General features: G+C 41.0%; 4 protein-coding genes across 10 annotated transcripts in view; 3 read left to right on the top strand and 1 right to left on the bottom strand.

The window, feature by feature from the left end:
* The first annotated feature begins 1,507 nt into the window (after positions 1–1,507).
* Positions 1,508–3,231, top strand: zgc:112052 (protein C19orf12 homolog). 2 transcript variants are annotated; one of them, XM_027272871.1, is made up of 3 exons: positions 1,508–1,659; positions 2,012–2,172; positions 2,303–3,231. In XM_027272871.1, exons 1-3 carry the CDS (start codon positions 1,526–1,528, stop codon positions 2,566–2,568), a joined length of 561 nt encoding a protein of 186 aa, XP_027128672.1. In that variant the 5' UTR covers positions 1,508–1,525; the 3' UTR covers positions 2,569–3,231. The 2 variants fall into 2 exon arrangements, with proteins under 2 accessions (XP_027128672.1, XP_027128673.1); XM_027272872.1 differs by having other exon boundaries at positions 1,533–1,655.
* A 668-nt stretch (positions 3,232–3,899) lies between these two features.
* On the bottom strand, positions 3,900–6,175 carry LOC104923720 (cytochrome b-c1 complex subunit Rieske, mitochondrial). The gene is made up of 2 exons (XM_027272870.1): positions 5,929–6,175; positions 3,900–4,621 (listed from the first exon to the last, which is right to left on the bottom strand). Exons 1-2 carry the CDS (start codon positions 6,038–6,040, stop codon positions 4,011–4,013), a joined length of 723 nt encoding a protein of 240 aa, XP_027128671.1. The 5' UTR covers positions 6,041–6,175; the 3' UTR covers positions 3,900–4,010.
* Positions 6,176–6,292: 117 nt separating this feature from the next.
* On the top strand, positions 6,293–10,776 carry rxylt1 (ribitol xylosyltransferase 1). The gene is made up of 6 exons (XM_010736885.3): positions 6,293–6,597; positions 6,735–6,920; positions 7,933–8,035; positions 8,142–8,456; positions 8,601–8,771; positions 9,737–10,776. The coding sequence occupies exons 1-6, from the start codon at positions 6,453–6,455 to the stop codon at positions 10,137–10,139; spliced, it is 1,323 nt and encodes a 440-aa protein (XP_010735187.1). The 5' UTR covers positions 6,293–6,452; the 3' UTR covers positions 10,140–10,776.
* Positions 10,777–11,435: 659 nt separating this feature from the next.
* srgap1a (SLIT-ROBO Rho GTPase activating protein 1a) overlaps positions 11,436–26,926 on the top strand; it is a 78,193-nt gene continuing 62,702 nt past the window's right edge. For 5 of the 6 annotated variants that reach the window (XM_019276637.2, XM_019276636.2, XM_019276634.2 and 2 more), the window contains exon 1: positions 11,437–12,200. In XM_019276637.2, the coding sequence (XP_019132182.1) occupies positions 12,137–12,200 (64 nt within the window). In that variant the 5' untranslated portion in view covers positions 11,437–12,136. Of the gene's footprint in view, positions 12,201–26,926 lie in introns of all 6 variants that reach the window. The other variant, XM_019276635.2, reaches the window with a different exon arrangement.

Below are 26,926 nucleotides of genomic sequence, written 5' to 3'. Positions count from 1 at the left end.
GTCAGTGAGTCGGTCAATTAGGTCAGTGTAATTGTTATTGGTAATAATTATGTTAACACTGCACTGTTGCATTGCATTTGTATTATTTATTATGCCGTAAAGATTTAAAAATAAAAGTGAAGCGACAATGCAATGTGCAACTTCACTTCTAGATGCCACGAAACCCTACATAGGATATTTAATTACTGTGTAAGTAGCATTTTAATGTTGTTGGTTCAGGTCGAGTTCATTTAAATATGTTTATTTAAAGGATCCCCATTTATATTAATAATATAGTGAAATAGAAGTATAAAGAAGCCAAACTGAAAATATTAAAGTAAAGGACAAGAGCCTCAAAACTGTTCATAGGATGAAAAAGTGTTTCTTTCTTCAGTCTCGTTTTTTATGCTTTTATTTTGAAGGCAGACCATTGCAATTTCCGTTTTCCCGCCACAATGTGACCAGCTTGACGCAGCTGTTTGTCCGTGTCTCCCGGTGTACTCTGGGTAAATGGGACAATCGCACAAATGTAAACAAAGTGACACACAACGACGTGACGAGTTTAAATCCTGCTGCACCGACAGACACACGAGGACACATTGACACAGTGACACGACTGTCTCCAGAGATTTACGTGTTAGGAAAGTAGCAGGAGGTTTCTGATAGTGGAGCTGCACAAACATCGCAGTTAGACATCATATTTAAAAAGTAACAGCGAGTAACAGCGCACATAGCTATGAGTGCAGATACATCAACTCTGACATGACGGTGATGTGACGAACAAGTTTGGTTTCAGAAAATGAATATAATGCATCCATGGCTCCAGCCCCCTTCTTGTTAGACGCTCATTGGCTGGTTTTATTGCGTTTAATTGCTGTCGGAAATATCACGAGTGACAGTAATAACAGCAAAGACAAATGCAATGTGAAAAAAACATCAAATCAACCTGAATTCACCTCTTATGTTCGGTATCGTAGCCCTTACTTTCCACAGTAATAATTCATTAATTGCTCAATAATCATTCAAAAAAAATCTGACGAACTTTTCCCACAAATTCCACATTAACTTCAGCAATATTAAGCAGTGAATTATCAAGTTAACGTATATGAGGCAAATAGCAAATCTCTTAAGACCCTCTTCATTTGTAAACATTTTAGTCAACAAATATATCCTTAATTATCATTTTAATATATGATTTATTGATTTAAGATGCCAATAAATCTTAATCAAATCCCTCAAATCATCAGCACTAACAAAAATCCCTGTATTAATAAAAGCAAGCACATTTTATTTGCTGTTGTTATTAACAGAAAAATCCTAACTCCATATTTCGTCTTAAAGACAATACACTATCTTATCAAATAAGAAAAAAAAACAAAACATGTAATCATGTGACGAGCATGTTCGGTGTCTTCCTGCATTATGACCATTAAAAAAATAACCCTACCCCTCAAACTGTATCGACTTTATGCAACTATTCACCACAAAGCGGCATTGAGCAAATGTCCCTGAACGCAGCATTGTGTTTTGCTTGCTTTCTCCCGTCATGCATTGCGGTCACAGCCATGCAGGCCAACACTCAGACATCAGGAGTGACCGGCTCATATTCAGCATCATAAACAATATCATTAGAAACACGACAGTACACTTTGATGAGGATCTCCTAACACAACAAGGCAGGTCAGTGACGTGTGTGTGGCTGTAACAGCGGCCTCTCATTCATATGGAGTGAGTAACATTGTGGAGAAATGTACTGTGACATGACATAACACTGTGTAACGTTAGCTTATGTTATGACGCTTTCTGATGCAATCAGGTCTATTGCACCATGACACTGGTGGCTGTAGATAAGAGCATTACTGTGCCACTATATTCACTATTATTCCTTATCATTCATCATTGTTATTAATCATTTTTATCATAAATACATGTTTGCATTTAAACCATTTTAACTTGAGCTGTTTTGCTGATGTCTTATCCTGTGATCATTGTCATATTGTGTCATGTCTAAATACATAAATCTGATCCACAGTATGTGTCATCGAATTGATGATGTCATGAAGCTGTGTTGTGAGTTATCTGCCAATCAGCAAATCCAGACCACGGTGAAAGGCTCAGGGAAGGGAGCAGCAGCAGCCGGGGGGCTGGCCTTCGCTGGAGGGCTGGTCGGGGGTCCTCTTGGCATTGCAGTCGGTAAGTGGGGAACATACAACAGGAAAATACACACAATCATCTCGAGTCTTATCATCTTGTAGGACTAAGTCCAAATTCCTGCTGTACAACAGTGTCCATACTGTTAATAAACTTCCCCTTGCCCCTCTAGGTGGTGCTGTCGGAGGTCTTCTGGGCTGCTGGTTGACCAGTGGACAATTCAAACCACTGCCTCAGATCATAATGGAGCTCAGTCCTCAGCAGCAGCAGAAGCTTTATGATGATCTTATGGTCATCCTGGGAGACATCCAGTGGACAGATCTGGCTCAGCTAACAGCCCTAGTGATGGGAAACTCTACCCTGAAGCAACAGCTTACAGGCGCTCTCCTCGGGTATATCACCAAAGAGCTCCAGGCACAGGTGCACTATGTGGACTAGTGTCTGAAGAAAAGTCAGAATCTCCCCGATGAATGTGAACTGTTTTTATGAAGCAGGAGAGACTCTTTATCGCATATGATGAAATGGATCAGACATCAGCACAGGCAACGGTGGTTAATAAGAGGTTAGCACTTTATTGTGATTCAAAACAGCCATGTAACTGGTTTAATTTATTATTGGAAGTGTACTTGAAGAAATGATTTATTCATTAAGCCTTTAATCTCACTGATAATCATGTCTGACTTTAAAGTTAGGCCTGGCAGGTTGGTTCAGCTACAACGAAGCACTGTTTTCAATATTTAAATTACAAAGAATTATGCGCTACGTGAGCGCCAACTATACAGTGTGAAATGTTTTGATTTGATGTAAATTTGACTTTAAGAGTAGTACTTTACCACCGTCTGTGTACAGGATATTGTTTTTGCAATCACTGAGCTGTTTTTGCTTTAAATGATTTTATTGATAAAAAAAACAAAGTTTGTGTCTTACAGTGGTTCTTGGTTTTACATAGCAAACTTTATTTCTTAGGATTTAAACTGTGAAACACTAAATAATAGTGCTTTGTCTTACTTGAAAGTTTTAAAACATGTCTTGGTACTGCAATTACTGATATAAAATTGTCATCTTGTCTGACATAAACTCATTAAAAGGAACAAAAAGTTAGTACTTTTGTAGTCCATGTGTATGAGCAGTTACCACAACTCAACTCTGTCACCATGAAATACACTTCAACCACTCCCTGATGAAGGGTAGAAAAACAGGAAGCTACAAGTCTAGCTGATCTTAAAATGCAATCTTTGCAACTAAGAGATGCATCACCTCTATGCTACCTTGAGGATTCTCCTGTAGTTTTTGAGGCTCTGACCTTTACTGCATGTTTATTAACCTCTTATGGGCCTGAATGTGGTCCAGAGGATTAAGCTTCTAGATAACCTGACTGGCATTGTCAAAAATCACTATATGACTCCCTAAATACAAAATAGAACTCAGGCTAATGAAACTTATATATATATATATTATATTTTTTTGCAGTGAAGGATTTTAATTAAATTAATCAATTGTGGTTGCACATTGATTCTGAATTTTGTTTTCACCTTTCTTAACCTATTTTTTAGCATCTTCTGCCCTCAACTTTTGTCTGACATTGTTCCATTCTGCTTTCCATTTTTCTGTGAAGCACTTTGAAGCTTATGCGTAACATACTGTAATTACCAAACTCCTAAATGCTAGTGTTGAAATGAGAGAAGTCTATTGAGATAGGTCAAGAACTTTAAATTACAGTGAAGCGAAGTCTCAAAACTGACTTTTTAAATAATGCAATAACTCAATCATGAGTTGGAAATATCTTTATTAGTGAATTAACATATTTTATCCCACTCCCAATTCTCAAAGCCATCTAAAAATACATATTACAGAGAGGAACCGAAACCAAGCTCTAGTATTTATCCCACCACAACGGTGTCTTCATCAGGGAATTCATAGTAGGGAACTTCCAGGTTAAGAGGAGCAGGTCCCTTTCTTATTCTTCCTGAAGCATCATAGTGGGAGCCATGGCAAGGACAGTAGTAGCCTCCAAAGTCTCCGGCGTTGGCGATGGGCACACAACCCAGATGGGTGCACACACCAAGGACGATGACCCATTTTGGGTCTTGCACTCTCTCCTTGTCATGCTGGGGGTCACGCAGCTCCCCCAAATTCACAGCCTCCTCTGTGGCGATTTCTTTCTCTGTGCGGTGACGGACAAACAGGGGCTTTCCTCTCCACTTGAAGGTCATGTTTTTGCCTTCAGGGATGTCACCGAGCTTGATCTCGATCTTGGATAAGGCCAGGACATCTGCAGAAGCGCTCATCGAGGAAACAAACTGGGTGACCACTGTCTTGGCTGAATAGACACCAACCACAGTGGTGGCTCCTGTGAAAAGGTAAGAGAACACCCTTCTCCCCTCACTGCTCCCCTGGGAGGACTTGTTGGGATTGATGACCTCTGGACGGCGGTAGTCTGAGAAGTCAGGAATCTTGATATCTGTGTGGGCAAGGCGGATTCCTCCAGGAGCTGGAAATGAAACAAATTATGAAGTTTGTACTGTTTGTCTGGCATGGCCTTATATTCAGCATCTAAAACATTCACTTAACACTTTCTCATACAAAATGTTGGTGTCCATCTGTGGATTTTCAGCATATACCCTCCTCCTATCTAAGGCTTAATTAATAGTAGACCTGATAATGATTAAAACACAGACTAAATGGTTTGTGGTGCATTCATGTGACCTTGGAAACTGATTTCACTTTTAGTTTTACAAATTCCAATTTTGGATTAAATCAATACTGATTACTGAAGTCAGATAAACAAAAACAAGTCATAACGGTCTAGATCAGAATTTAAATATTTCTATATTCCTACACATGAGCCCAGCTGCACTGCACACTGTATTACACCACAGATCAGCTGTTTGCGCTGCATTACATTCACCATATGTGAAAGCTTTAGAAACATGCAGTTTGTTTGTTTTTTCGGTCTGATCTCGCAACTTTCTAAACCCAAACAGCTGACCTGCAGGATATTTACAGCACGCAGCACATTTGGACTTATGGATAAAAGGTCTAGGTTAGTGCCAAAGACAAGTGGTCGACTGACGGATAGGTTTCATTGCTAACCCTGTCCACTGTGCCAGGATCAATGTCAGCCTCATCAAACCGGGGACGTGCTGTCCACGCTGACTGTGCATAAATACCTCATAGAAGACCAAATGATCCCAAACTATTCCTTTACCCTCTGTCTGTCCTCTTTACATTACACTAGTCTATATCCGGTCACCCTGGTAGATTTATTTAGTCAATGGACTGGTTGCACAGCAACACATTCTGACTTGTCACAGCAGGACAAACAACAAGTTATTGAACAAGCAGGATCTCTATTAAGGTCAACTCTCATTAATATAGCTGTGACTTTCCTGCAGGGACATGTCAACATGTCTGAGGCACAGCCTTTTACGGCTACTTCCTGTTAGCCACAGGAAGTTGTTAGCAGTAAAGTCAGGTTAGTTACCAGTTAGACAGCAGTAAAAAAATAAATAAATAAAGATACACGTTATCTACCATGGTAACTATGATCTAATCGGTAAAGTGTCACCATGTTATGTCACTGCGTCATCATTACACCTCAATGACATTAGCAACTCAGGTGTTGTGTCTCAGCTGGTGTTGAAACTAACTGGCTCCCTGTCTCACTAGATTCGTAAACATATTCCCAAGTTATATCTCACATGTACAGTTAGTTAGTTAGTTAGTTAGTTAGTTAGTTAGTTAGTTAACCTGGTTTGTAAACCACTTTCTTAGCCACACGTCCGTCCTCGGCCTTACCAGCAGCGGGCACCAGCTCCGTCGCTCCGGGGAGCAGCAGGCTTTTAGCCGTGTGTTTTGTCGCCTGCAGGTACGGGGAAAGAACCCCGGGACGACCGGCTATGGACATCATCTTTGGTCAAAAAAATAAGAGACCTCCACCCCACAGCTGGGGACACGACCTTGCGTTTTTAAAATCTGCGTGTGCCTTTCTGATCTTCCACCAGAAACACGCTCCGCCTCAAAGTTCCGCGAGGTATGACCCAAGCGCCCCCTTTCGTTTTTTTCTAATATATCGCCTTATTATCATGTTTCACAGTTTTTGTTTTATTCCAAAATCACAGCGGGTATATTTAGTGGTGACAAAGCGATAGTTTGATCCAAAACACGCGTGCATTTAAACGAACAGCTGCTTTGGGTCAGGCATTTGTCCAGTCAGCTGGTTTGAGCGGTCCTCGTGATGTAAACAAGGGTCCTTTGACAAAATATGGAGCTGATCTACACAATGGTAACCTGAGAGAGGAAAAAAAAAAAAGAAAATAAAGATGAAAATACCAAAAAGAAAACTATTCCTTCTCATTATTTTTGCGTATGTGGCATTTTCACTCTACGCTGCGTACAATGTCTTCTTCAGCACCAAAGTGATCTCCCGCGTTCACAGGGTGGTGAAGAAAGAGACAGGAGCGCCGGGTAATCATGATCTGTCCTCCGCGGCAAACCGAGCCACAATCATTTTCATAAAAGCGACAGCTAGGAAGTCATTCCCGTTCACGGATGATAAAAGAAATGTCCGTGAGCTAAATGTGAGTGGTGTGCTGTGTTTGCAGGTGGTGTCAGAGATGGCGGTGCTGCTCCGTTTCTGGCGGAGGATTGGAATCCGTGGGAAGACGAGCAGGTGGAGTACAACTCAGCTCTGAACAAGAAGAGAGAGGCCTTCAAACAACACCTGGATCGAATAAACAAGAACAAACCCAAAAGGTTCAAGGTCCAAATCTGGGGGAAAGCTGCGATAGGTCAGTCACATGAGTAATACGAAATATTATGAACCAGAGAAGGTCTGTGTGTGTTGTGTGTGGACGTAGGGCTGCTACGGTGTGAACATATGACATGATAATTGATAATCAAATATGGTAACATAACACGGTATATGGCATTATACAAATATTCTTCTTTGTATTATTAGTATTATTATCATTGTTATTGTTATACGTTTTTTTTTCTAATAAAGGGTTAACATATTGTTGTTCACTTGAAATCTCTTCAAGTGGTGAAAATATAAAAAAACAACAACAATCAAATGAATTAAATAAATTAATAATTAATTAAAAAAATTAAATGTATTATGTAATAATCAGATGAATTAAGTGGATTTATTAAATATGAAAGAGAATCTGGATGTTATTGTTAAAGTACAGTTTGCAGTGTAACTACAGAGAGCAAGAAGATGCTTTGGTGATTTCAACAGGGGGAATTGTACTTTACATGTGCTTAAAACAATAAAATCTATCTTTTGAAAATAGTAATAATAATAATGCGTGTTAATTTTGAATTTCAAAAGTACATTAATCATATTTGGTTAGCTGAGAGTGTGAATAAAATAGTCAAAAAGTCAACCAAGATATAGTAGCAAATATCAGAATGATGCCATCTGAAACTATATCTGAGTATCAACTTTGATGGTTCCCGTGAGAAAATGACATCATTATTTTTTTATCATTTGGAATAATAAATAAGTTTTCAATTGTAAACATTTCAGTCATGTTACACTTTGGCCTGAGTTTTCCCCCTCTCTCCTTTTATGCTTATTTATTTTTTACATGTTTCCATATTTCATCAATTGGGCTCAATAACTGCATATACTGTATATATACACCTGATACTGGAGTGCCCACATACATACTGTAGATGCAGACAGACATACACTGATTTATGTTCTGAAACCAGGCAATGGTACAACATAATGGCACTGCACATGTTGGCATGTATGCATAGCAAAATGCACTGAACTTGTTTTTTTCCCCTCAGGGCTTTACCTTTGGGAACATATTTTAGAGGGACCCCTCAACCCTACTGACAAGGTAGCACAATGGAGAGAAGGAGAGCTGCAATCAGGAAATATCGATTTCAGGTAACAATTAAAACTTGAAATACTTAAAAACTGCCAAACCCAAACATATAGTGTGAAATACACCACATTATATATTATTCTCTTTTTTTTGCCTCTCCATCTTTAGTTTCTACACAGGTCCGGCTGTGGTCCAGGGTCATGTCCCTGTGGATATGAACAGTCTGGTTCTGGTTCTGAATGGCCGCGAGCAGCAGAAGGTCTCATACTCCACACGGTGGCTCGAACATGCCCAATCCTTGATACAGTCCCGCAAGGTGTCACATGTGGCCGTGGTCCTGCTGGGCAATGAGCACTGCAACAATGACTGGATCGGCCCGTATTTAAAGAAAAATGGTGGCTTTGTGGAGCTGCTGTTTGTGGTGTATGACAGTCCCTGGGTCAACGACAAGGATGTCTTCCAGTGGCCACTTGGTGTTGCCACGTATGTCTTTTCTCATGGTCCTTTATGTGTGTATATGTGTACATTATTAGTGTTCAGTGTCAGTACGTTGAGCTGTTAGCAGGCTGTTTTTCAAATGAATGACGTTGTCTAACATGTTGCTCTGTTTTGTCTGTCTCTCTGTAGATACAGGCAGTTTCCTATGATCAGGCCTAATGCTCAACTGATCACCTCCAACAGACCATACCTCTGCAATTTCCTAGGAACTGTTTACAAAAATTCCTCCAGAGAAACTCTCATGCAGGTGCTGAAACAATCTGGCCTGGATAAGGAATGCATCACAACTGCCAGGGAGAAGTAAGTCATTATTCAGCTTCAGAGTCTTTGTTGGAATACTTTCAAAGTTTTTGTTTTAGTGACAGCCTTGTTTTTATAACATTGAATGAGGCCGGCAGAAAGAATATTTATATCAAGAGCTTTTTTTACAGAGACCTTCCTTTTATATGTTTTTAACATCAACAGTAATTTAGATTATTTATAACAGAACAATTTTTGTCATCGGTCATTGGGGTTATTTCAAACTTACCAACGACGCGTGTGGTGAAATTCAAGTACTTAGATTAGATTTTTAGCGACTAATGTTACGTTATGTTATAATGTTAATTTACAGAGTCTTAATAAGCTCTTTGCTTATTAAGTAAACAACCCCTGGTGCGATACATTAAAAAACAGCTGTTGTATCAACACAAATATTTATCATCGAGTTCTGGCGGTCATAACGTGTTTGTGGTGGCCTGGACATCTGAGGCATGGCAATGATATCAGGTGCTACATTCATCATAGAAAAAAACATAAAGGCCATACAATTCTTCTAAGGCCTTATTTTTCATGATAAAAAATATGTCCAAGGCTTCTTAACATCTGTAAAATGTCGTATAGGATAGGGACAGGTCTATCCTAGAATTCTACTCCTGTGCCCGTATGTACAATCAAAGAATAATTGGTTGCTGTAATCATTCCTCCTGTCCATAGTGGTAACAAAGAAATCCTGTTATGAAGCACTTACAAATAAATATGGGACAAAATCCACAGTACTTGTTCTGTGTAAAAATGTATTCAGTTCCTGCTCAGACTTTTTTCAGTAGGGTTCACTTCTGTATGAGGACAAATCTAAATTAAAATTATAAATGTTGTGGTGAGATATCTACAACATGAACATGTCTCAGTGGTACAGTACTGGAATATACTCTTATATATTAATATATTTATTATATCAGCTTTAACTGTTGGCTTAAGTATCCTTTCCTCCCTCCTTGCCTCAGGTGGCTGCCTCAGGAGACAGCAGACAGTCTAAGACGCTATCAGACAGCTTTGGCCCAGAGCGAGCTCACTCTCTGCCCAGTCGGGATCAACACAGAATGCTACCGCATCTACGAGGCCTGCTCTTATGGCTCAGTGCCCGTGGTGGAAGATGTACTGACACCTGGGACCTGTGCGGCGGGGCCCAGCTCCCCGCTACATCTGCTCAAAGCCGCAGGAGCACCCTTCATCTTCATCAATGACTGGAAAGAACTGCCGGCCATTTTGGAGAGGGAGAGGAGGATGAGCCAGGAGCAGAGGGTGGACAGGAGGAGGAGGCTGTTGGAGTGGTATGCCGGCTTCCGTCAGCAGATGAAGGAGAGGTTCACTGAGGTCATCGAGGAGACTTTTTTCAAAAGCGGCTGACCGTGCTGTTTAATTAACAAACCTTTAAAAGATAAACAGGGGTAAACGTTATATATGGATTATTGATTTTATTTATTTTGTGGTTTGTGGAGAAATGTGACATACTACTGGTGTCGTGAAGATGATTATGTTCAGCATAATATTCCTGTGCGGGTTATTAGAAGTTCATTAATATGTGTAGCAAAGTGTAAAAGTTGCCATTACTAGTCAGTAAAGGACCCCATGACATTACTGTTTAGTTATAATCTTAATGTTTACAATGGTGGAATGTCCAGGTGTTTTTTGAAATAATAAACGATAAACTGCCTTTTGAATTTTAAATTCCTCATATGATTTCAACGGTTTTATATCTCTGTTTTATTTCTTATTAAACTTATTATTATTGTGATAAGGAAACACTAAACTTTAGGTGTAGAATGAGACAGTGATGTGGTTGTAGGCCTTGTTTGGAAATGGTACATAGAGCTATATTGTATCGTGAGAAGCTTGAAAATGAATGTTGTTGCTGTGGCATGTGTTACCTTTATGATCAAAATAGAACAAAAACATTTCTTCTTTGTTATATTTATTTTTAGTACCGTGCTGCATGGATTTTTTTTTTTTTTTTTTAAGAAAGTGCAATATAATAAACTGGAATCAGTAGATGTTCTTGTCCTGTGCTTTTCATTTAACCTGCAGATGGCGCTGTGGATCAGGTCCTTTTGATTACAATGATCCCAGTTTGGGAAGCTTGGGGGGGAAAAAAGAAGAGGAAAAACTTTTGACTTTAGATGTATCCATCACAGATCAGGCATCGTAATGGTGGCATGTTCAAGGTTTGTTTTAGGGTGGCTTTTAACTTGATGACTTCAACTATTAACTTTAACTTAACATCAGTAGTTATGTCATCTTAAGGGACATACACCTATATTATCTGCAGCCTATATGGGTGTAACTCAGAAATATGGGTCCCATGGGTGTCCTTTTATGGGCCCTTTTATTTATTTATATATATTTATCTATAATATGTGTGTGTGTGTGTGTTATTCCCTTGGCAGGGGATGTCTGTATATTTGCCCTTATTTTGATTGATAAGCTAATAATTGAATAATTGCACATCCTTTGTGTATTTTAATTTAGTTTGAGATTGAGTATATTTAAAACTGTTTAAGTCGCAATGAATATTTATTATCCTTAAAACAGCTGACCTCTATGGACAAATAAAAAAAGTTGGGATTCCAGTCCACTGGTGTCCACTAGCAGCTGGTGTGTGTGTGTGTGTGTGATCCCTCCCTCCCTCTCTCTCTCTCTCTCTCTCTCTCTCTCTGCCTGGCTCCAGCTCCTGTCTGCTGCAGTCGGACTGCCCTGTCTGCCTCTGAGCCTGCTGGGAGTTGGAGGGAGAGAGAAACCGTCGAGGGAGAGCGAGCAAGAAGGGGGAAGTGTGTGTCTGCGTGTGTGTGAGAGAGAGGGAGTGAGTGTGTGTGGTGCGGAGCCCCCCTCCTCAAAAAAAAAAACAAAACTGGAAACCACAACCAAAAGAAAAAGACGCGCGCACACACTCACGCTTCGGCCGGACTTTAAACCCCTCTCCGGACGGCTTGTTGGCACTGCGCTCACGGGGAGCCGTGGAAAGCCTCCACGGAGACCCTGAAACTTACGTGATTGTTTTTTCTTCTTCTTCGGTGGTGGGCAGCAGCAGCAGCAGCGCTGTTGCGCCGAGCGGGCTGCACTGAGTGGATTCATTGGTTGGAGCAGGATTGCGCATTGGCTCTGCTGTGTATGCACCGCTGATCCAGAGAGGGAAGAGAAACCATGAAGAACTAAACCCTTTCTCCTCCTCCTCCTCCTTCTTCTTGACTTAAATCCTTTGTTTTTAAACTAGTATTTTGTCTTCTCCTTCTTCTTCTCTCGTCCTGTTGTGGGATGCGTCGCTTGCTTTAGGGTCCCGCTTGTTGACAAACAGTTTTTTTTTTTAATAAGAAGTTTAACAACAAGCTTCAGGCACAAGAAGACAGAAAATGTCCACGCCGAGGTTCAAAAAGGATAAAGAGATCATCGCGGACTACGAGAGTCAAGTCAAAGGTAAGAGGGAATGTTTGGCTCGGGAAATGTGCCTGTTGGAGTCGCCTGGGATAATAATTGGGACCAGGCTATCTTAGTTCAGCACAACCTGCATATGAGTCATAGCCAGGGAGGTGGTGTGTTTTAATTTGTTTGAGAAAAGTTGGTGAAAATGACCTCCTGTTGGTGTTTACTGCAACTACAAACAGGCACATGTTTCATCCAATCTTCACATGACTTGGATTTCTGTGAAATTCCACCCTGGTATAGTTTAACGGTATTTATGTCAGCATTAAAAGGGTGTGAACTTAATTTACAAAATAAAAAGATTGGTAATTAAGTCCTGGATGGGGCTTTTTAGCCTTTTGTTTTCTAGTTTTTTTTGCATGTGAAAGCCAATGAAAGTGCTCCGCAGAGAATAGATCACTGTCACTCCACAGATGCATCAGTTCAGGTCATGTGTTGCAATCTGCTCAGACACATTTTGCTATTACTTTTTTTGGTCTGTTGCATGTTATTATGTTGACGTGCTCAACAACCTGTTACTGAGACCATGCAGAGCTGGTTTGTTCCCACGAGCATGATAATGCACCTGAAGACAGGAAGAGCACAAGTTCAGGCAGCACACCTGTGTTAGGAATCAGTTTGTTGCTCAGGGGCACTTCAGAAGAGCTTGTTGCTTGTGCTCGGGTCCCCTTTAAAAAAAAAAAAAAAAATCTATACCCTCTCAAACTCACACACTCACTCTAAACCTGCCGTTTGCCCTGATTTAGGTGGGTGATTTAAAGGTGTGCAAGACACCGTAATGATGCCACCCTAACTTATCTTGTCTCCCACAAGGCCCCCCCTATTCCCTACCACATGCATGGAGAGCAGAGGTAGTTTATTCCCACACAGAGCAACATAGGAAAGAGGCAGTTGCTGCTCCAGGGTAACCATGGGGATTTGGCCCCCAGCCAGACAGCTCGGTTCTTCAGCGCCGTTAGCATGCTGAAATACCACCTATTCACGTCCCCGTATCCAACCTTAAATCCACAGAAAGGGGGTGGGGGTGGTAGCAAGGGTTAGAGAGAGAGAGAGAGTGGGAGAGTAGAGAAGGGACCACTGCTGCTTGAGGAATTACAGGATTGCACGAGGTTGGGCACAAGCCCTCATTTGCAAGGAATGCTCAGCACCCTTTCTTCTCCCTGCGAGGGATGACTAAGGGCTTTCAGCCTATAACAGAGGATGATGCACGGCCAGAGGGGATTCTGAACAAGAGATGACGAAGCCTCCCATTTGTCATGCAGAACCCCAGTAGGGTAATAACAACAACCTGATGCTGCTGAGAGTATGGACCACCGGAGCCTCAATAAATCGATGTTAAGGTGCATTGTTCTGTTGAGGATGCAGAACTCAGGCTAATGCACTGAGGCTTGTCATGTATTGTAAATATTCCTGCGAGGATATATTTTGTCATCCTCACAGGAACATCACAGGTGGATCTATTTGCATAAAGTACTGTACTTGTTGTCTTTGCATTGCAAATAGCCTGTGGGTATTGAATTTGAGAGTTTATTTCATTCAAATGTATTTTTTGGGCAAAGATGATGTAGACTGACAAAATATGACACTCTTTCTGTTTTTATACAAATTCCACTGACTGTAATTAACCACAAAGAGACTTTAGATGACATGTATTCATGCCCAGCATATTCAGACATACCGTCTCATCTCTCCAAAACATATATCGTCAAGCAAAACAATAAGAATCTTTAGTAGGTTGGACGACTCATGCAGTCCTCTGTTTGTTTTGGAATCATATCTGCCAGGCTAGTTAGAGTATGAGGAGTTAGCAGTGGGAGAAAATGCATCCAGTCAACATTACACGTTCGGTTTCAGAGGGGCTCCTGATTTTGCAGCTGTAAAGTGTTTTATGAGTTAAGAGTTTGCAGTGATAATGAGTGGGATCACATCTGCAGTGTAGCTGTGATAGCCAGAGGCAGCTTCTGGTGAACAGACATTGATTACTCAAGAAGTAGAACAACAAATAGTTCAGAAAACAGCCAGAGCCCATGATTGATCTTTTTGCTCTGCGCCCTCTTCGGCTCACAGTGGGGGGAAAAAAAAAAGTTTTAATTCTCACAATATTTCAACAAATATGTGGAGGCCATTTTTGCCTCGTCTTATGTAACCGCATTGATCTGCACCCTGAAGCCGCCTGTCGTGATTCTGACGAATGACGCACATTTGGTGGTCGTCTTGTTAATTAACGTGTATGCAAATTTAGATCAACGATTCCCTTTTGTCCGACACATCAGATCTATATTTATATATTTCCACCAGAGTGCTGAGTGACACTGTTATTGAAGTCAGTAGACGTGAGTTATTAAATGTATTTTTCGATGGTGACTGTGTGTCTGAAAGCCTCTCTCTGAAGGCTGCCACTACTGTTCTCAGGCCCAACTTGTCATTCAGCTGACATTGACTTCTTAAGTACCCTCCAACAGCCTTTTTTTTACATTCCAACAGATGAAATGAATATTGATGTCATCTTGGTAATTCAAGAAAATTAGCCTTTTATTGAAGAAGCTCTGTGGCACAGGGATTTAATTTTTGCTAATTGCTAAAATCAGTGTCTACATCGAGACTCAGCTTGTTTCAGAAAAACAAAAACATTAAGAAGATTGGGTTAAGACAGTGGAATTTGTTTGTGCTTTCAAGCGCACATCAGTTACAGTTGATTTAAGTCATTTTAAGCAGGCTAAGGAAAGATTGTGGGTACATTCTTATTGGTATGGTATAGGCCTCCATTTCTGTTAACTGGTGGATCGGGGCATAGCAACGCTGCCATGTTTTCTCTTGGGCAAAGTGTTGGGTTTGAAGTCAGATTGTGGTTTGCTGTTTGTGGCCTTGGGGTCGTGACTCCGGTGGCAGGGCCCCTTGAGCTTCTGTCAGGGGTCCTCTCCCAGATCATCATAAAGGCTGCCCCCTTTGACCTGCCTTCACTGCCGTTTGAAATCAGAGCCCTGCCCCTCTGCATACTCAAAGAGAAGGTCTGCCCATGTTTGTATGCAAGAGGATTAAGGGCAGGAAACTGCTCGGAGGTGGGGTAGTCTTGATTATTTTTCAAATTAAAAGGATTTGTCTTGTGGTTAAAAGTCATTAGTGTATTTACATTAGTAATATAGTGGGAGTTAATGTTGTTCAGTTGCACAGCAGAGGATGAGCATGTAGCCTACGTGTTGATCACCGTTCATTACATTCCAGATGTGACACATATGTCACATCTGGATCAAGCAGAGTCACAACTGTAATTTTGCTTTAAATCTGTGTTTCGTGGGTTTTTTTTGTGAAATAAATTCAGACTGTCACCAGATTTCAGCCTGTGATGATGTGGTGTGCCTTCTCTTTATTTAGAAGGTTCTGCGGGCTCATCTTGCTGAAGATTATAAAGCACTGTGAATGCTTCTGAGTACTTAAGCAAATATTCTCTTCAGGGTATGCATACAGTCACTTGCAGGGTGTTATCACAGAAAGTCGAATCCGGAACGTGTCCTTGATTATTTTATTCACAGCGACATTGCAGTTAATATTTTAAAAACAATATATAACATATAGCCAATAAAACAGCCAATAGCCATTTCACATAAAAAACTGTTAGAATATCTTGATGTTTAGCACAGACGCCTCCTTTTTGTGATTTTCTTTTCAATGTTTTTTTTTTAAATCATTGTTTATTGACCTTTTTTCCTTATTTTGTGACATGAAATAGTAGGATCAACACAGGTGTTACCAATGACAATAATTACCTTAATTAGAATTATCAAAGACACCTGTGTGGATCCTACTATTTCATGTCAAACTCTCCAAAGTTCTTGTTGTGTTATTACATTGTTAATAGAAAAACTGCGAAAACAAACATATTTGATAAGCTGGTATCATCTTTTTTTTTTTACTTGATGGGTAACTAAAACTTGTTACCAGTTAATTTTATCCATTAATTTATAGACTGATGGTTGTAATCAACGCATTCTTCACTTAGAGTACACTTTGAGATTAGAATGATTATGAAAAATAGAACAGCTGTCAGACTCATGTAAATATTGTCAATTGTGAGTGTGGGAGCGTGAGTGGCTAAGAAGGCAGCTGTCAGTATAACCTGACCTCTCATGACGGTCAAATTCTGTCCCATTAACGCCACGCTGTGAACCACGCGATGATGCGTCTCTATCTGCATGTGAAGTCATGCAGGAATCTGTTGGGATACCTGAGGATAAATTGCAACTTGGGAGCCATTGCTGTCATAAAATTTTAGCAACTATGCCGTGGTGGATATTGGTGGATCTGTGATGGTCCGTCTTAACAGCTTCTCAGAGGTGTTGATGGAGGTTAGAGGTTGAAGGACTAACGGAATCGCCCCCCTGGAGCACTTCTCTACAACATCACACACTTACCATCTGTTTTTAAATCCCCTCTCCTTCTATAACTGTTTGTGTGTCTGTGTGTGTGTGTGTGTTTCCACCCAGTGGTATGGCATTGGGTGTGGCATTGGTGTGTGTGTGTTTTGTGCATGAGCTTGCGTTTGCATGGGTGGGTGAATGGTTATTGACAGCACCATCTGTGGCCACTCAACCTTTTTGCAGTTTTAATAAACTCTGCTGAGCACAAGCAAGGCTTCACTTTCTCCTGCTGTGCTTTTCATTGTAGCCATAAAGGCCACCAAGACTTTAGTGCCCTCCAACCCCTCACCCCCCTGACCCTTCACCCCACCTAAAACCCACACCATGCCTTGTGTATCCCTGAAACCAAAGAAAAAGGTTGCAATTCAAGTGGCGCTGTTGCAGATTAAGAAAAAAACATCTATCTCTTGTTGTAACTAATGCTGGTTACTTCAATTTATTTACAGAAAGGATCAAGTGAAACCATGCCATGTTTTGCTGCTAGTTCTACCCTACTCTGTTGGTGGTGTTGGGACGTAGAGAAGAATCCCTGTGGGGGACTGGAGTGCCTGTTAATGAGCTGGATAAGATTCAGTGTGTAACTGTACTGCATTAGCTAATAGGAAGTTCAGGGTGTTAATGAAATTGGACCATGCTTAGAGCTTAAAACCAAGGGGGGAAAAGTGATATAAAAGGCAGACTTGAAGGAGGATTTGGAGAGATTTTGGCAACTTTCTAGACAACTTTAATTCCTTTGAACCACTGCTGGGGCCAAGCAGATGGACAGACAGGAAGGCAGACAGCCACAGTTTGACCATCATGCTATACTGCTGTCTGCCACCCAGTAGGGTTGGATTAAGGGGAAGAAGATTGGGGGGGATGGGAAGGAATGGCACGAGGTCAGTGCAGTGAAGGCGGAGGTCACAAGCTCTGCCTTGGTTGACTTGTTTTAATCTGTGCCTGTGTGTATGTGTGTTAGTCCGATTCGTCTTCCGAATGTAAGCCGTTTATATGTTTAGCAGCGGCGAAAGCTTTTTTAGACAAGTACAAACATGCTGCAAGTAAAGTCTCTGGTTGGTTCTTATTTCCTGCGTTCACTTAAACAATGTGACATCTGCCACTTTGGCTTCCTCTTTTCCGTGTCAAAGCTCTTACTGACCACGACAATCTGTTCACAAGCTGTGGCTTGCTGCTCGGCTCAGGTACTCCAGTCTCCTCAGCCTTCTGGGAACTAAAGCTGTAGAGGGTCCCACGTCCTCCATCCACTCCCACTGGCAAAGCCTCATTACACGCAAGATATTACCTCAGCTCCATATGCGACTTCTCCTGGTCATATTTACTTTGGACTGGTGGATAGGTGGAACTCTCAACAAGCAGCCATGCTTCATTTCTATATGATGTAAACTACCGGGTCAGTAAGTCACAAAATTAACTATTGATGTGCTCAGAGAGGAGTGTTGTAAATGGATGTCACACTGTTTCAACAACCACTCATTTGATTATGACCCAACTTAGACAAATCTCCTATTTCAACAGGCATGACAGCACTTAAATCGGGTTATCCCACTCACATTAAGTTTGTAATTGTAGTAAGCATAACTAAGTTAACAACTGGCTTACTTATCAGTCCATATCAATCCCGTCAAGCATGTGTACATAATCTGGTTTCTGTCTATGTTGTGATTTTGGGTATGCTTTCACCGGCACTCAACACAACACATTGCTTGTATTTTTGACAAAAGCATTGGTTGCATTTCTGTCTTCATAAACCATCTGCAAAGCTGATTTAAAGGTATTTTAAATCCAAGACTCTTTACATTAATGTATATTAGCAAGCAATCATCTTCTTCTCCGTCTTTGCGGCCACTTGTAGATCAATGTAGCCTCCATTGGTTTCACCCCTTTGTCTAAAATGAGACATGGGTCTGCGTAATATTTTGACTTCATTATAGCAGTCAGACATAAACAGCCCAAAACCCAAAGGGATAAGCAATGCTTGATTAAAAAACTAAAAGATCTATCCTCTCTTAGTAACATCTAAAGCACCATATCTGATCCCGGGCCTTCACTTGTGCTCGTATATCTTTCTACTTTCAACTGTTGTCAGCTGGCACGCTTCCCAGCTTTCCTGAAATAATGCATTTCAAAACAATCAAATGTTTGGCAGGAATGACAACCAAGCGGCTTTTATTGTGCTGACAAGTCGAGCCTCGTCCGCGTTCATCAAATGATTAGTCATATTTCCTGCACCTGACAAAGACGAGCCAAATTACATTAGCGACTTGCGTGTTCTTCTTAAGCACTATTATCTTTATCGATATATGCAGATATTTATGCAATTTTCTAATCAGTGCTATTATCTGCATAAATAATTAAATTAAACTAATAGCTGATGTCAACAATCCAACTTCATTTCACTGACACATTATATCCTCTGGGACTTTATTTGTCTTCTCAGGCAGCCATATAACAGCCAGCAAGCTCCTTTCAATTTTAAACATTATCTCAAAGAGGTAAATGCCACTGTGAAGCCACTAATTTCCACCTCTACCTCATTAATCACACAAAAGAATATTTTGGGTCTCATAAATAGGACACACAAATACAATTTCCATGAATTGTAAAGCTTCTCACAATGTTTCTCCTAAACAATTCCTTCCTACACCCTCTGTCGTACACCATCTTTCCCATCCACCCTTAACACTGATGGACATGAGTTTAATTTACTGATCATGCAACTCCTCCCAGTCCCCTTCCCCCCTTTTTCCTTTCTTCTGCCTTGACCTCACGACCTGAGGGGAAAAAGGCTTCGAGCTAGCTGCCCTCCTAATCAATAGCCAAAGACCACCCCTCAAGGCATGGCTGCCATGTTGGGTTGCCTTGAGGAGATGTTTGAGGGGGAAATAGTGTTATAAAAAAGAGGCAGTCAATGAAATGTTGACTAAAGGCTTTATTGTGTCTGCAGTTTTGATTATGACTAAAATCAAAGAAGCCAGCCGTGTCTTTTATTTGAAAATATAATGCAGCCTCACTGCTGTGGACATCCCAGCAATGTCTGCAGAGTTTTATGTGGTCACTTCTCTTTCTGGTTTACTCAGTGCTCTCGGTCTGTTTTTAGTAGTGCAGAGAGGAGTTGGAAAGAGTGGTCTCAACTCTTAGCTTATCAATCTAACAATAAAGGCTCATTGTTGGTCGCAGCAGCAAGAGGAGGCCCGAGCCGAGTTTTCAGCCGTGGCTGGTGTCTGAGCAGCCCCAGGCAGGTCTTGTGTGCTCTGGTCTGAACTCTCATCCACCCTCCCCCGAGATGGAAACTGGAGCCATAGCTGCGGTTACAGCCAGAGATATGTGGGGTGCTTGGAAATTAAAAAAAAAAAAAGAGCCATTTAAGGATAAAGATCTGTCATCCATGTTCTTCCACTGCTCATTGTGTCCCACATAGAGAAAATCACAGTTCTCCTTTGGCTGTCATTTGCCTTTCAGACCTGTTCTGTTTTTGAGCTCCAAAGAGTTTCTCAGCGACTAACAGCTAATGTTCAATTGTAAAATAAAATAAAGAATGAAGAATGTCATATTTATAGTTCTCTCATCTTTTTATGTTTTCCTTATATCTTAGTATTTCTTTTTTTTTAAAACTCTTCCAACTGCTACGCAACGCTGGTCATCCGCTTTTATTGTCATGAGACCTCATGTCATGTGGTTTTTACGCAATAGATGATACAGCTGATAGTTCTCTGTACTGTCTTCTTGCCTGTGGTTTACAGTCAAATGGAAGAAAATAATCCAACTGAGTCATCAACTATTTCTGGCACGTTTACACATACAGCAGACTAATCCATGCTGAAAGTTGCCAACTGACGTGCAACATCTCTGGTGTCCTTGCCTGTTGTCTCTGTCCTCTCGCTGACCCCCCCCCCGCTGGCAGCACTCTGTCCAGGACAACTTGACCCTCTGGTCACCAAATGACTGATCTTTCCTCTTTACCTGAATCCTCGCACCACAGCTATGCCAAGTCTGTTTAGTTGAATGGGCGTGCCAGTCGCTCTGACCACAGGGAAGCTCGCCGGCCATTCAGACGAATCAGTAGTTTTCAGTTTTTCAATTAGAGAATCATACTCTAATGTACAATTTAACTGCAATGTAATCAGTAAGTAGCAAACCTGTGCCTGTATTTTTTTTTTTTTAAATCAAATTCTTTCAAGAAAGTCAGGAGAACTATAAGAAACAAGGGTTCCTGTTTTGTGTGTTCCCACCACATTTTGAGACAAATAAGTCTGAAAATTCTGATGATCTTGTTCTTTGTATTTACTGTGACACAACTCTGATGTTTGGATGAATGCAATGAACGGAAACAACAGGAAGTTTTGTTTCTTTTGTTCTCTCTCTAGCTCTTAAATAGCTTTTCCTTTTCTCATTTTCTGATCTTGTTTGCAAATACACCTCTCTCTTTTTCCTCAGAGAGCAGACAATACAACTTGGTTAATAATCGTTATAAGTCTGTCTCCTGTCCTAGTAATGATACCAGTGATATCTTAATCTAGTTCCTAGTGGCTGATTTGAAACAAACGTAAAGTTCCTGAATTTCTAATAATTCCTGTGCAACTGGAAAAGTTGCTACTGTGGCTTTTTTTTGTTTCCGCTGTACTGAGAGAAGGTTTTTAAATCTTCTTCTACCACATTTCCATCTACTAATTGTTTTAATGGTGTCTATCTGAAGAAATCCTGTGAAGGAACAAGCCCGGCTGAGCTCGGTAGCACTGCATATAGCTGCAACTGGCTTCTTGGAAATCTTTGTCGTGTCATTTCTTTTTCTGGTGGATTTCTTTTTTAGGTTAAGATGAAGTGGAGCACGTTGCTCTCTGCAAGAAGTCCCTGCAGACTACTGACAGCCTATTTTATTATAATTTAAACAGAGTGGCATGAGCTGCAAAGCAGTTCATTTTTTTTAGATCACAGTGGTCTGGAAGTGGAACAAGCGTGGTACTGTCCTGGTCTGCTCCTTTTTTCTTATAACCCTAAGTAGAGCAAAGCCTATCTGACACAAATGGCCATTAAGAAAATAGTATAGAGGACACTTTGTATCTCCTCTTTAGATTATGATCTGCTCTTAGAGCAAGACATAAAAAATGAAATGCTGTTTAGTACAATTCAAAAATGACAGCACAGTCTCTGTGTGTGTATGTCCATATACGCTTGCTCAGTCAGCTGCCCAGCATGGACACAGACTCTGTGGCCTCATATATCTTACTTTTTAATCAGGCAGTGTGGAGGAAGCTACCGTCCCCCCTGGGGTTCTGTGATTTGTCCTGGTTAATGGCGTGTCACAGGGGCGTGATGCATGGCAACCTGGCTGGTTGTGTGGCACATGCATGGCTGGTCTGTGGTCTCACACACACACACACACACACACACATGCACATACGAAAGGATGGCCTCCATCTCCCGTCTCTGTGGGAGACAGAAAAGAGAAAGCTCCAGTCTTGCTCGCTATAGTGTTGAGAAACAAAGAGCGGTGAAAGCTGATCTGTCTGTTCTTTTCTTCTTCCTCCCTCTTTGTCCCTCGCTCTCGCACTCTGAGCAGCTGCCCTAAGGTCGATCACATTCTCTGGCCGCGCTTAGCTCAGATCTCGCATGGTAATCCGAAAGCATTGGGTGGATCTCGGTGGCGTTGGCCCCCCGTAGGCAAAACCGGCATCCGATTTCACCTGTCCAGTCTTGTCAAGTTTGTGTTCACGCAGGGAAGATGACAAAGGCTTTTAATGAGATATTCTGACATTTTTTTTAGTGGAAGACATGTCATCTCAGTGCCTGAGAGCCAGACTGAGAGCCTGCTCTCAGAGTCAGCCACTGCTACTTAGAAAACTGGGAGAGGATTGGCAGTTAAAGCCTCCCTGAGGGTAGGTCGGTGAAGATAACGGCACGTAACTCTCTGTCACTTCCTCCATATTGGCTTCCACTATAATTATCTGGAAATGAGGTCTTTGTGAAGCCTCCCTTATTTTCTCGTCTTCTCTCTATGTGTGTATTTGTGCATCGTAGCTGATCATGTTAGCCTATCTTGGCCTCTGGTGCCCTGTGAGAAAAGGAGCTGTAGGGGGGTGTCATTGTGGACTTCCTCATTCTCCACGGTTTGGTTTTCACTGCAGATGCTTTGTGAAAAATCAGTCCCTGCTGTCTGGGGCTGTGACTGTGACAAGGGCACTGATTGGGCCTCAGGCTGCAGTTTGGGACAGGGTGTACGGTGCTCGATCTGAAATCTGAGTGACAGGCGAGATAAGGATGTGATTTTTAACTAGAGCTATGTCTATCACAGCAATGCTGAGCACAGGAAAAAGGCCTTAAAGCGACCTAACTGCCCACAATCTTCTTATAATGGTCAGAAAGTATCCGACATAAAACAAAAAAAGCTGCAAAGTCTCCAATGTGTTTCCATCGTGTGCATACACAACCCACTGTTATATTAGAACAGGCTTTTCACTGATGTCAAACATATTGTCATTTACTCAGGCCTGGAAAAAAACTGTAAAGCAGTTTTAGAAACAATGGCTTAACATAGAAACAAAAAAAAGCAGAGCTCAACATACAGCAGACAACAACCTGTGTCGCAGGAAAAAAGAATAAATAAATATATATATATAAATGTGTATATATAGAGAGAGAGAGCTTTGACCTGATGATAGTGCTATCCAATAGCTGCTAAGACTTTTCACTGAAATCCAACAATGTCAACTTCATGCTGATGTGACAGAAAATTTAAGGCATCGTCAAAATCACCATCTGGGGAAAATACACGTCTGACCGACCAACACTGCCGTCCCTAGAGCCACTACGCAAACATGTCTAAATATGTATTTGGACATGAATTCAGCCACTCCTAGTGCACAGGGAAGATGTGAGCCCAGATCTTTGGTGGGGTTGTATCAGATGTTGGTAAAACTGCAGGTTTCACTTTGGAAATTGTCTCTGTTGTTTCAGTGTGTCGTCCCCAATCTGACATAAGCATGTGATTGTCCTACCTGTTTCTGCTTCCCCTCTTCCTAAGAGTCCTTAGTCAGGTGAGGCAAGGTTGATCTTAAGGTTTGAGAGGAGGAATGTGGAGCAAATATTTATCCACGCCTCAGTTTAAACAACCAAACTGCACTGCGGTGAGCTGTCTAGATCGAGGCAGCCTCATTATTATGCCCCTTGCAGTGCAGGGTTTTGGCCTTACAGATGTTTGTTGCATCAGACAGGGCCAAAAAATTCAAATCCTCTAGTACAGCATCAAATCCCATCTCTCTTTTAAAGTTTGCTTTGTGCTGTCAGTGTGGTTAGTTGCAGCTCAAGAAACACTGGTTTCTGCTTTTTATTTTTGTTTCAAAGTGTTTGAAACTTGCATGATAATGAAATGATGATGATCACAGGCTGATCCCTCTTTCTTGGGCTGACTCATTCACAGCCCTTTTAAACGTCCATTAAAAATGCATGTATGCATATTTGGTTGAAGCTCTGAAGTGTATCATATCAGCATAATTATATCGCTTTGATTTTAGATTATGCTTTTGCTTTGAAGTTTGGCTCTTGGCAGAATTTCAGTGTCATTTTCCTGTGGCTGGAGCAAAAGCCCCTCCACAAATGTCTTTATTGGTGGAAATCTGCTTAAATATGCTGTACATTTTTCACTTAATGTCATATATCAACACAAACACTATCTGTTCATTTCCGTGCGAACCAGAATTATGCAGCCATTTGTCCATAATATCATTGTTCGGATCGGTTTATAAGATTTGTCTTTGTGCACGAGTGGATTTACTACAAGGGGAGTCGTTTCCTCTTGAGCACATGAAGTGATTCTTCTACCAGCTAAAACCTCCAGCTCTCAGGCTGCCCAGCTCCCCACATCCTCCACCTGCCCTTAATTCTCTATCCTCAATCTTCAATCCCAGCTTTAGCTCACCCATCCATGCACCTCATTACTATAACCCCCAACCTGCCCTTCCTATAGCCTCAACCCCCGTGCCCTCAATCCCCAGCCTGTGACCAGCCAGACTGAGGCCAAAGTCATATTTATGTTCTTGTTCTGACTTTCACAGTGCATGAACGAACCGGATCATTATGTGTAGAGGTTAGACGTCTCTTTGAGTTTGTGATCAAGCATAGTCCGGTTTGGATTTAGAAGGCGCTCAGGTCGTGACACTTCTCGAGGTGTTCTGACATCAAAACCCTGGTTTGCTGCATATAAAGCTGCTTATATGTGGCTGCGTTTGTGGTTTACATAACAGTGAAGAAGGGAACCTCAACAGACTGTGCCCCTCATTAATATTGCTTGTTGGAAATCTGCGTAGTGGTTCTGTGTACGAGATGCATTGGGCGATAGTACCAACATTTGCAAGTTGCAGAGTAAATTCAACTAAGAACAAACAAATTCATTGCATGGCAATTATAATAATGCAATCTCAATGTGTAGTCTAATTTAAAAAATCAGTTTCATAGCAAAGCAAACCCACAAATGAGGCAGACGGCTAAAACAGAGAATGTGGAGGCAGACCTGATCTGACTCAGTTGGCTCCAGCTCTCTCATTCTCCTCATGGGACAGCAGCTGCCCAGATACGTCAGGTGTGTGATCTGCATTTACTCTGATCCCCATGAAGTCATCCACTGTCTGCAGGGATGACCACGTAACCTGTAACATAAGTAACTTCACTGGGAACCATTGCAGAAATATTTATTTTAGTACTTCAGTTAATTTGTTGTACAGCAGATGTTGTTTTAACGTGGCATTTAGAAACATCTAGTAAACAGAGGGTCGAATGTTTTTTCAGTACTGTGGATATTAGCAGGCAGACAGACTCTTGAGACACCATCAAGATTTAATTAATCACATTTTGTCACATCTATTAATGTTCGCAGTGCACTGTGGCAGTTTGCGTCACTATAATCGACAATAACAAAAGTTCAGTCTCACTCTCCTCTCTCTAACGTCCTGAGGAGTTTAATGAAGACTGTATATTTTAAATGCTGTTGAAGGACAGCTCTTATATCACTCTACCCTTCCTGCAAGAGATCAGACTCCACATTCCCCAAAGTGAAAATGTTTACATGAGGCTGAAGCCGTCTCCACCAGTGGATTATTTCAGCTGTCACAACTTTGAGCACCAGGTGGGAAAAGATGAACTGTGTTTCCTCAGAAGAGTTTTGGGGGGAAGTTTCTGCTTCTTGTACAGAGTTTTCAGTCACACTTCAAAAAGGTTTAAAATAACATAATAAATGGTTGGTTCTTAGTTTTTAATGCTGTTTTTTTTCATAGCTACACCAGAGCTGGTACCTGATTTTATGGTATGGTTTTATCTTCATGTCATCTCTTTGTAATGCTCTTCATGGTCAGCTCCCTTTTAAAATCCAGTTCCAAGGCCAACAGTCTACTTAATTTTGGCAGCTGTCCATGTAATAATTTCATGAGCTGTGTTTCTCCAGTCAGTTGATGTTATGCTGTATTTTCTGCTCATTTATGGGTTTAATTTATTTGGTGGTTTATCCATGATTTAATGGATTTTTATATTTTGTAATCACAGTGCATTAGACTCTTTCAAGACTGCCAAAACATCTGTTATTGTATTTTTACTTGACTACTGGACTTGTCCTTGAAGAGCACCTAATTTTCTACTTTGCATTACTGCCATTTATTTTCCAAGTGCTGCACTCCATATTTAGTTCATACATTTCATTTTATTTTGATTAAATTGACCAAATTTGTTCTGTGATTAATGGATATACGTAACACGTAACACCACTGTGTGTCTCCTGACCTGTAAATCTTTCAATCAAAAGATTTAAAGGATGACAAATGGGAGTATACAGATGGAGAAGAAGACAAATAGCACACAGACAGAGCACACATAAACAAACATTAATGAATCCTATTAACACTCACGAGGCCGCCACACAAGAAAGCTGCGTGCTGCTTAGAGTTTAATTTAAAGGCATTTCCCTAGTAATCAATACTGTCTATGTGTGGACACAGTGGGGTTTGTGAAAGTATTTTTAGAGACGGCTGAGTGTGCATGTGTATCTGTGCGTGGTGCGTGCATGATAGCACAAACTTTCAGCTGTGCTTTGTCTCAGCCAGCTGCTTCTTTGCAGATAAGACGTCTTATCCATCTTTTTTGACCTTGAACGTAGCCTTGTATTTTTAAACTTGTCCTATGACAATCTGAATAGGAGACTGGAGCTGTTTTTTTTATTTATTTCTATTTTTTTTATCGTCTTCACTGGATACATTTTTGTGTTTTATTTTTTTAAATGTAAAGCTTAAATTGAATTTAGGGATATTTCTTTTTCAAATGCATTGT

This window comes from Larimichthys crocea, chromosome XXI, assembly GCF_000972845.2.
Source record: "Larimichthys crocea isolate SSNF chromosome XXI, L_crocea_2.0, whole genome shotgun sequence".
Classification (NCBI taxonomy): Eukaryota; Metazoa; Chordata; class Actinopteri; family Sciaenidae; genus Larimichthys; species Larimichthys crocea.
This window is presented reverse-complemented; position numbering and strand designations above follow the sequence as displayed.

Excerpts from the sequence above, each read along its gene's own strand:
- zgc:112052 (XM_027272871.1), top strand. The coding sequence starts at position 1,526 with ATGCATTGCGGTCACAGCCATGCAGGCCAACACTCAGACATCAGGAGT. Across the intron at positions 1,660-2,011 it reads CTCCTAACACAACAAGGCAG|TATGTGTCATCGAATTGATG; the intron begins GTCAGTGACGTG and ends TCTGATCCACAG. Across the intron at positions 2,173-2,302 it reads TCCTCTTGGCATTGCAGTCG|GTGGTGCTGTCGGAGGTCTT; the intron begins GTAAGTGGGGAA and ends TTGCCCCTCTAG.
- LOC104923720 (XM_027272870.1), bottom strand. The coding sequence starts at position 6,040 with ATGATGTCCATAGCCGGTCGTCCCGGGGTTCTTTCCCCGTACCTGCAG. Across the intron at positions 4,622-5,928 it reads GGAGCTGGTGCCCGCTGCTG|CTCCTGGAGGAATCCGCCTT; the intron begins GTAAGGCCGAGG and ends TTTCATTTCCAG.
- rxylt1 (XM_010736885.3), top strand. The coding sequence starts at position 6,453 with ATGAAAATACCAAAAAGAAAACTATTCCTTCTCATTATTTTTGCGTAT. Across the intron at positions 6,921-7,932 it reads CTGGGGGAAAGCTGCGATAG|GGCTTTACCTTTGGGAACAT; the intron begins GTCAGTCACATG and ends TTTTCCCCTCAG. Across the intron at positions 8,036-8,141 it reads TCAGGAAATATCGATTTCAG|TTTCTACACAGGTCCGGCTG; the intron begins GTAACAATTAAA and ends CTCCATCTTTAG.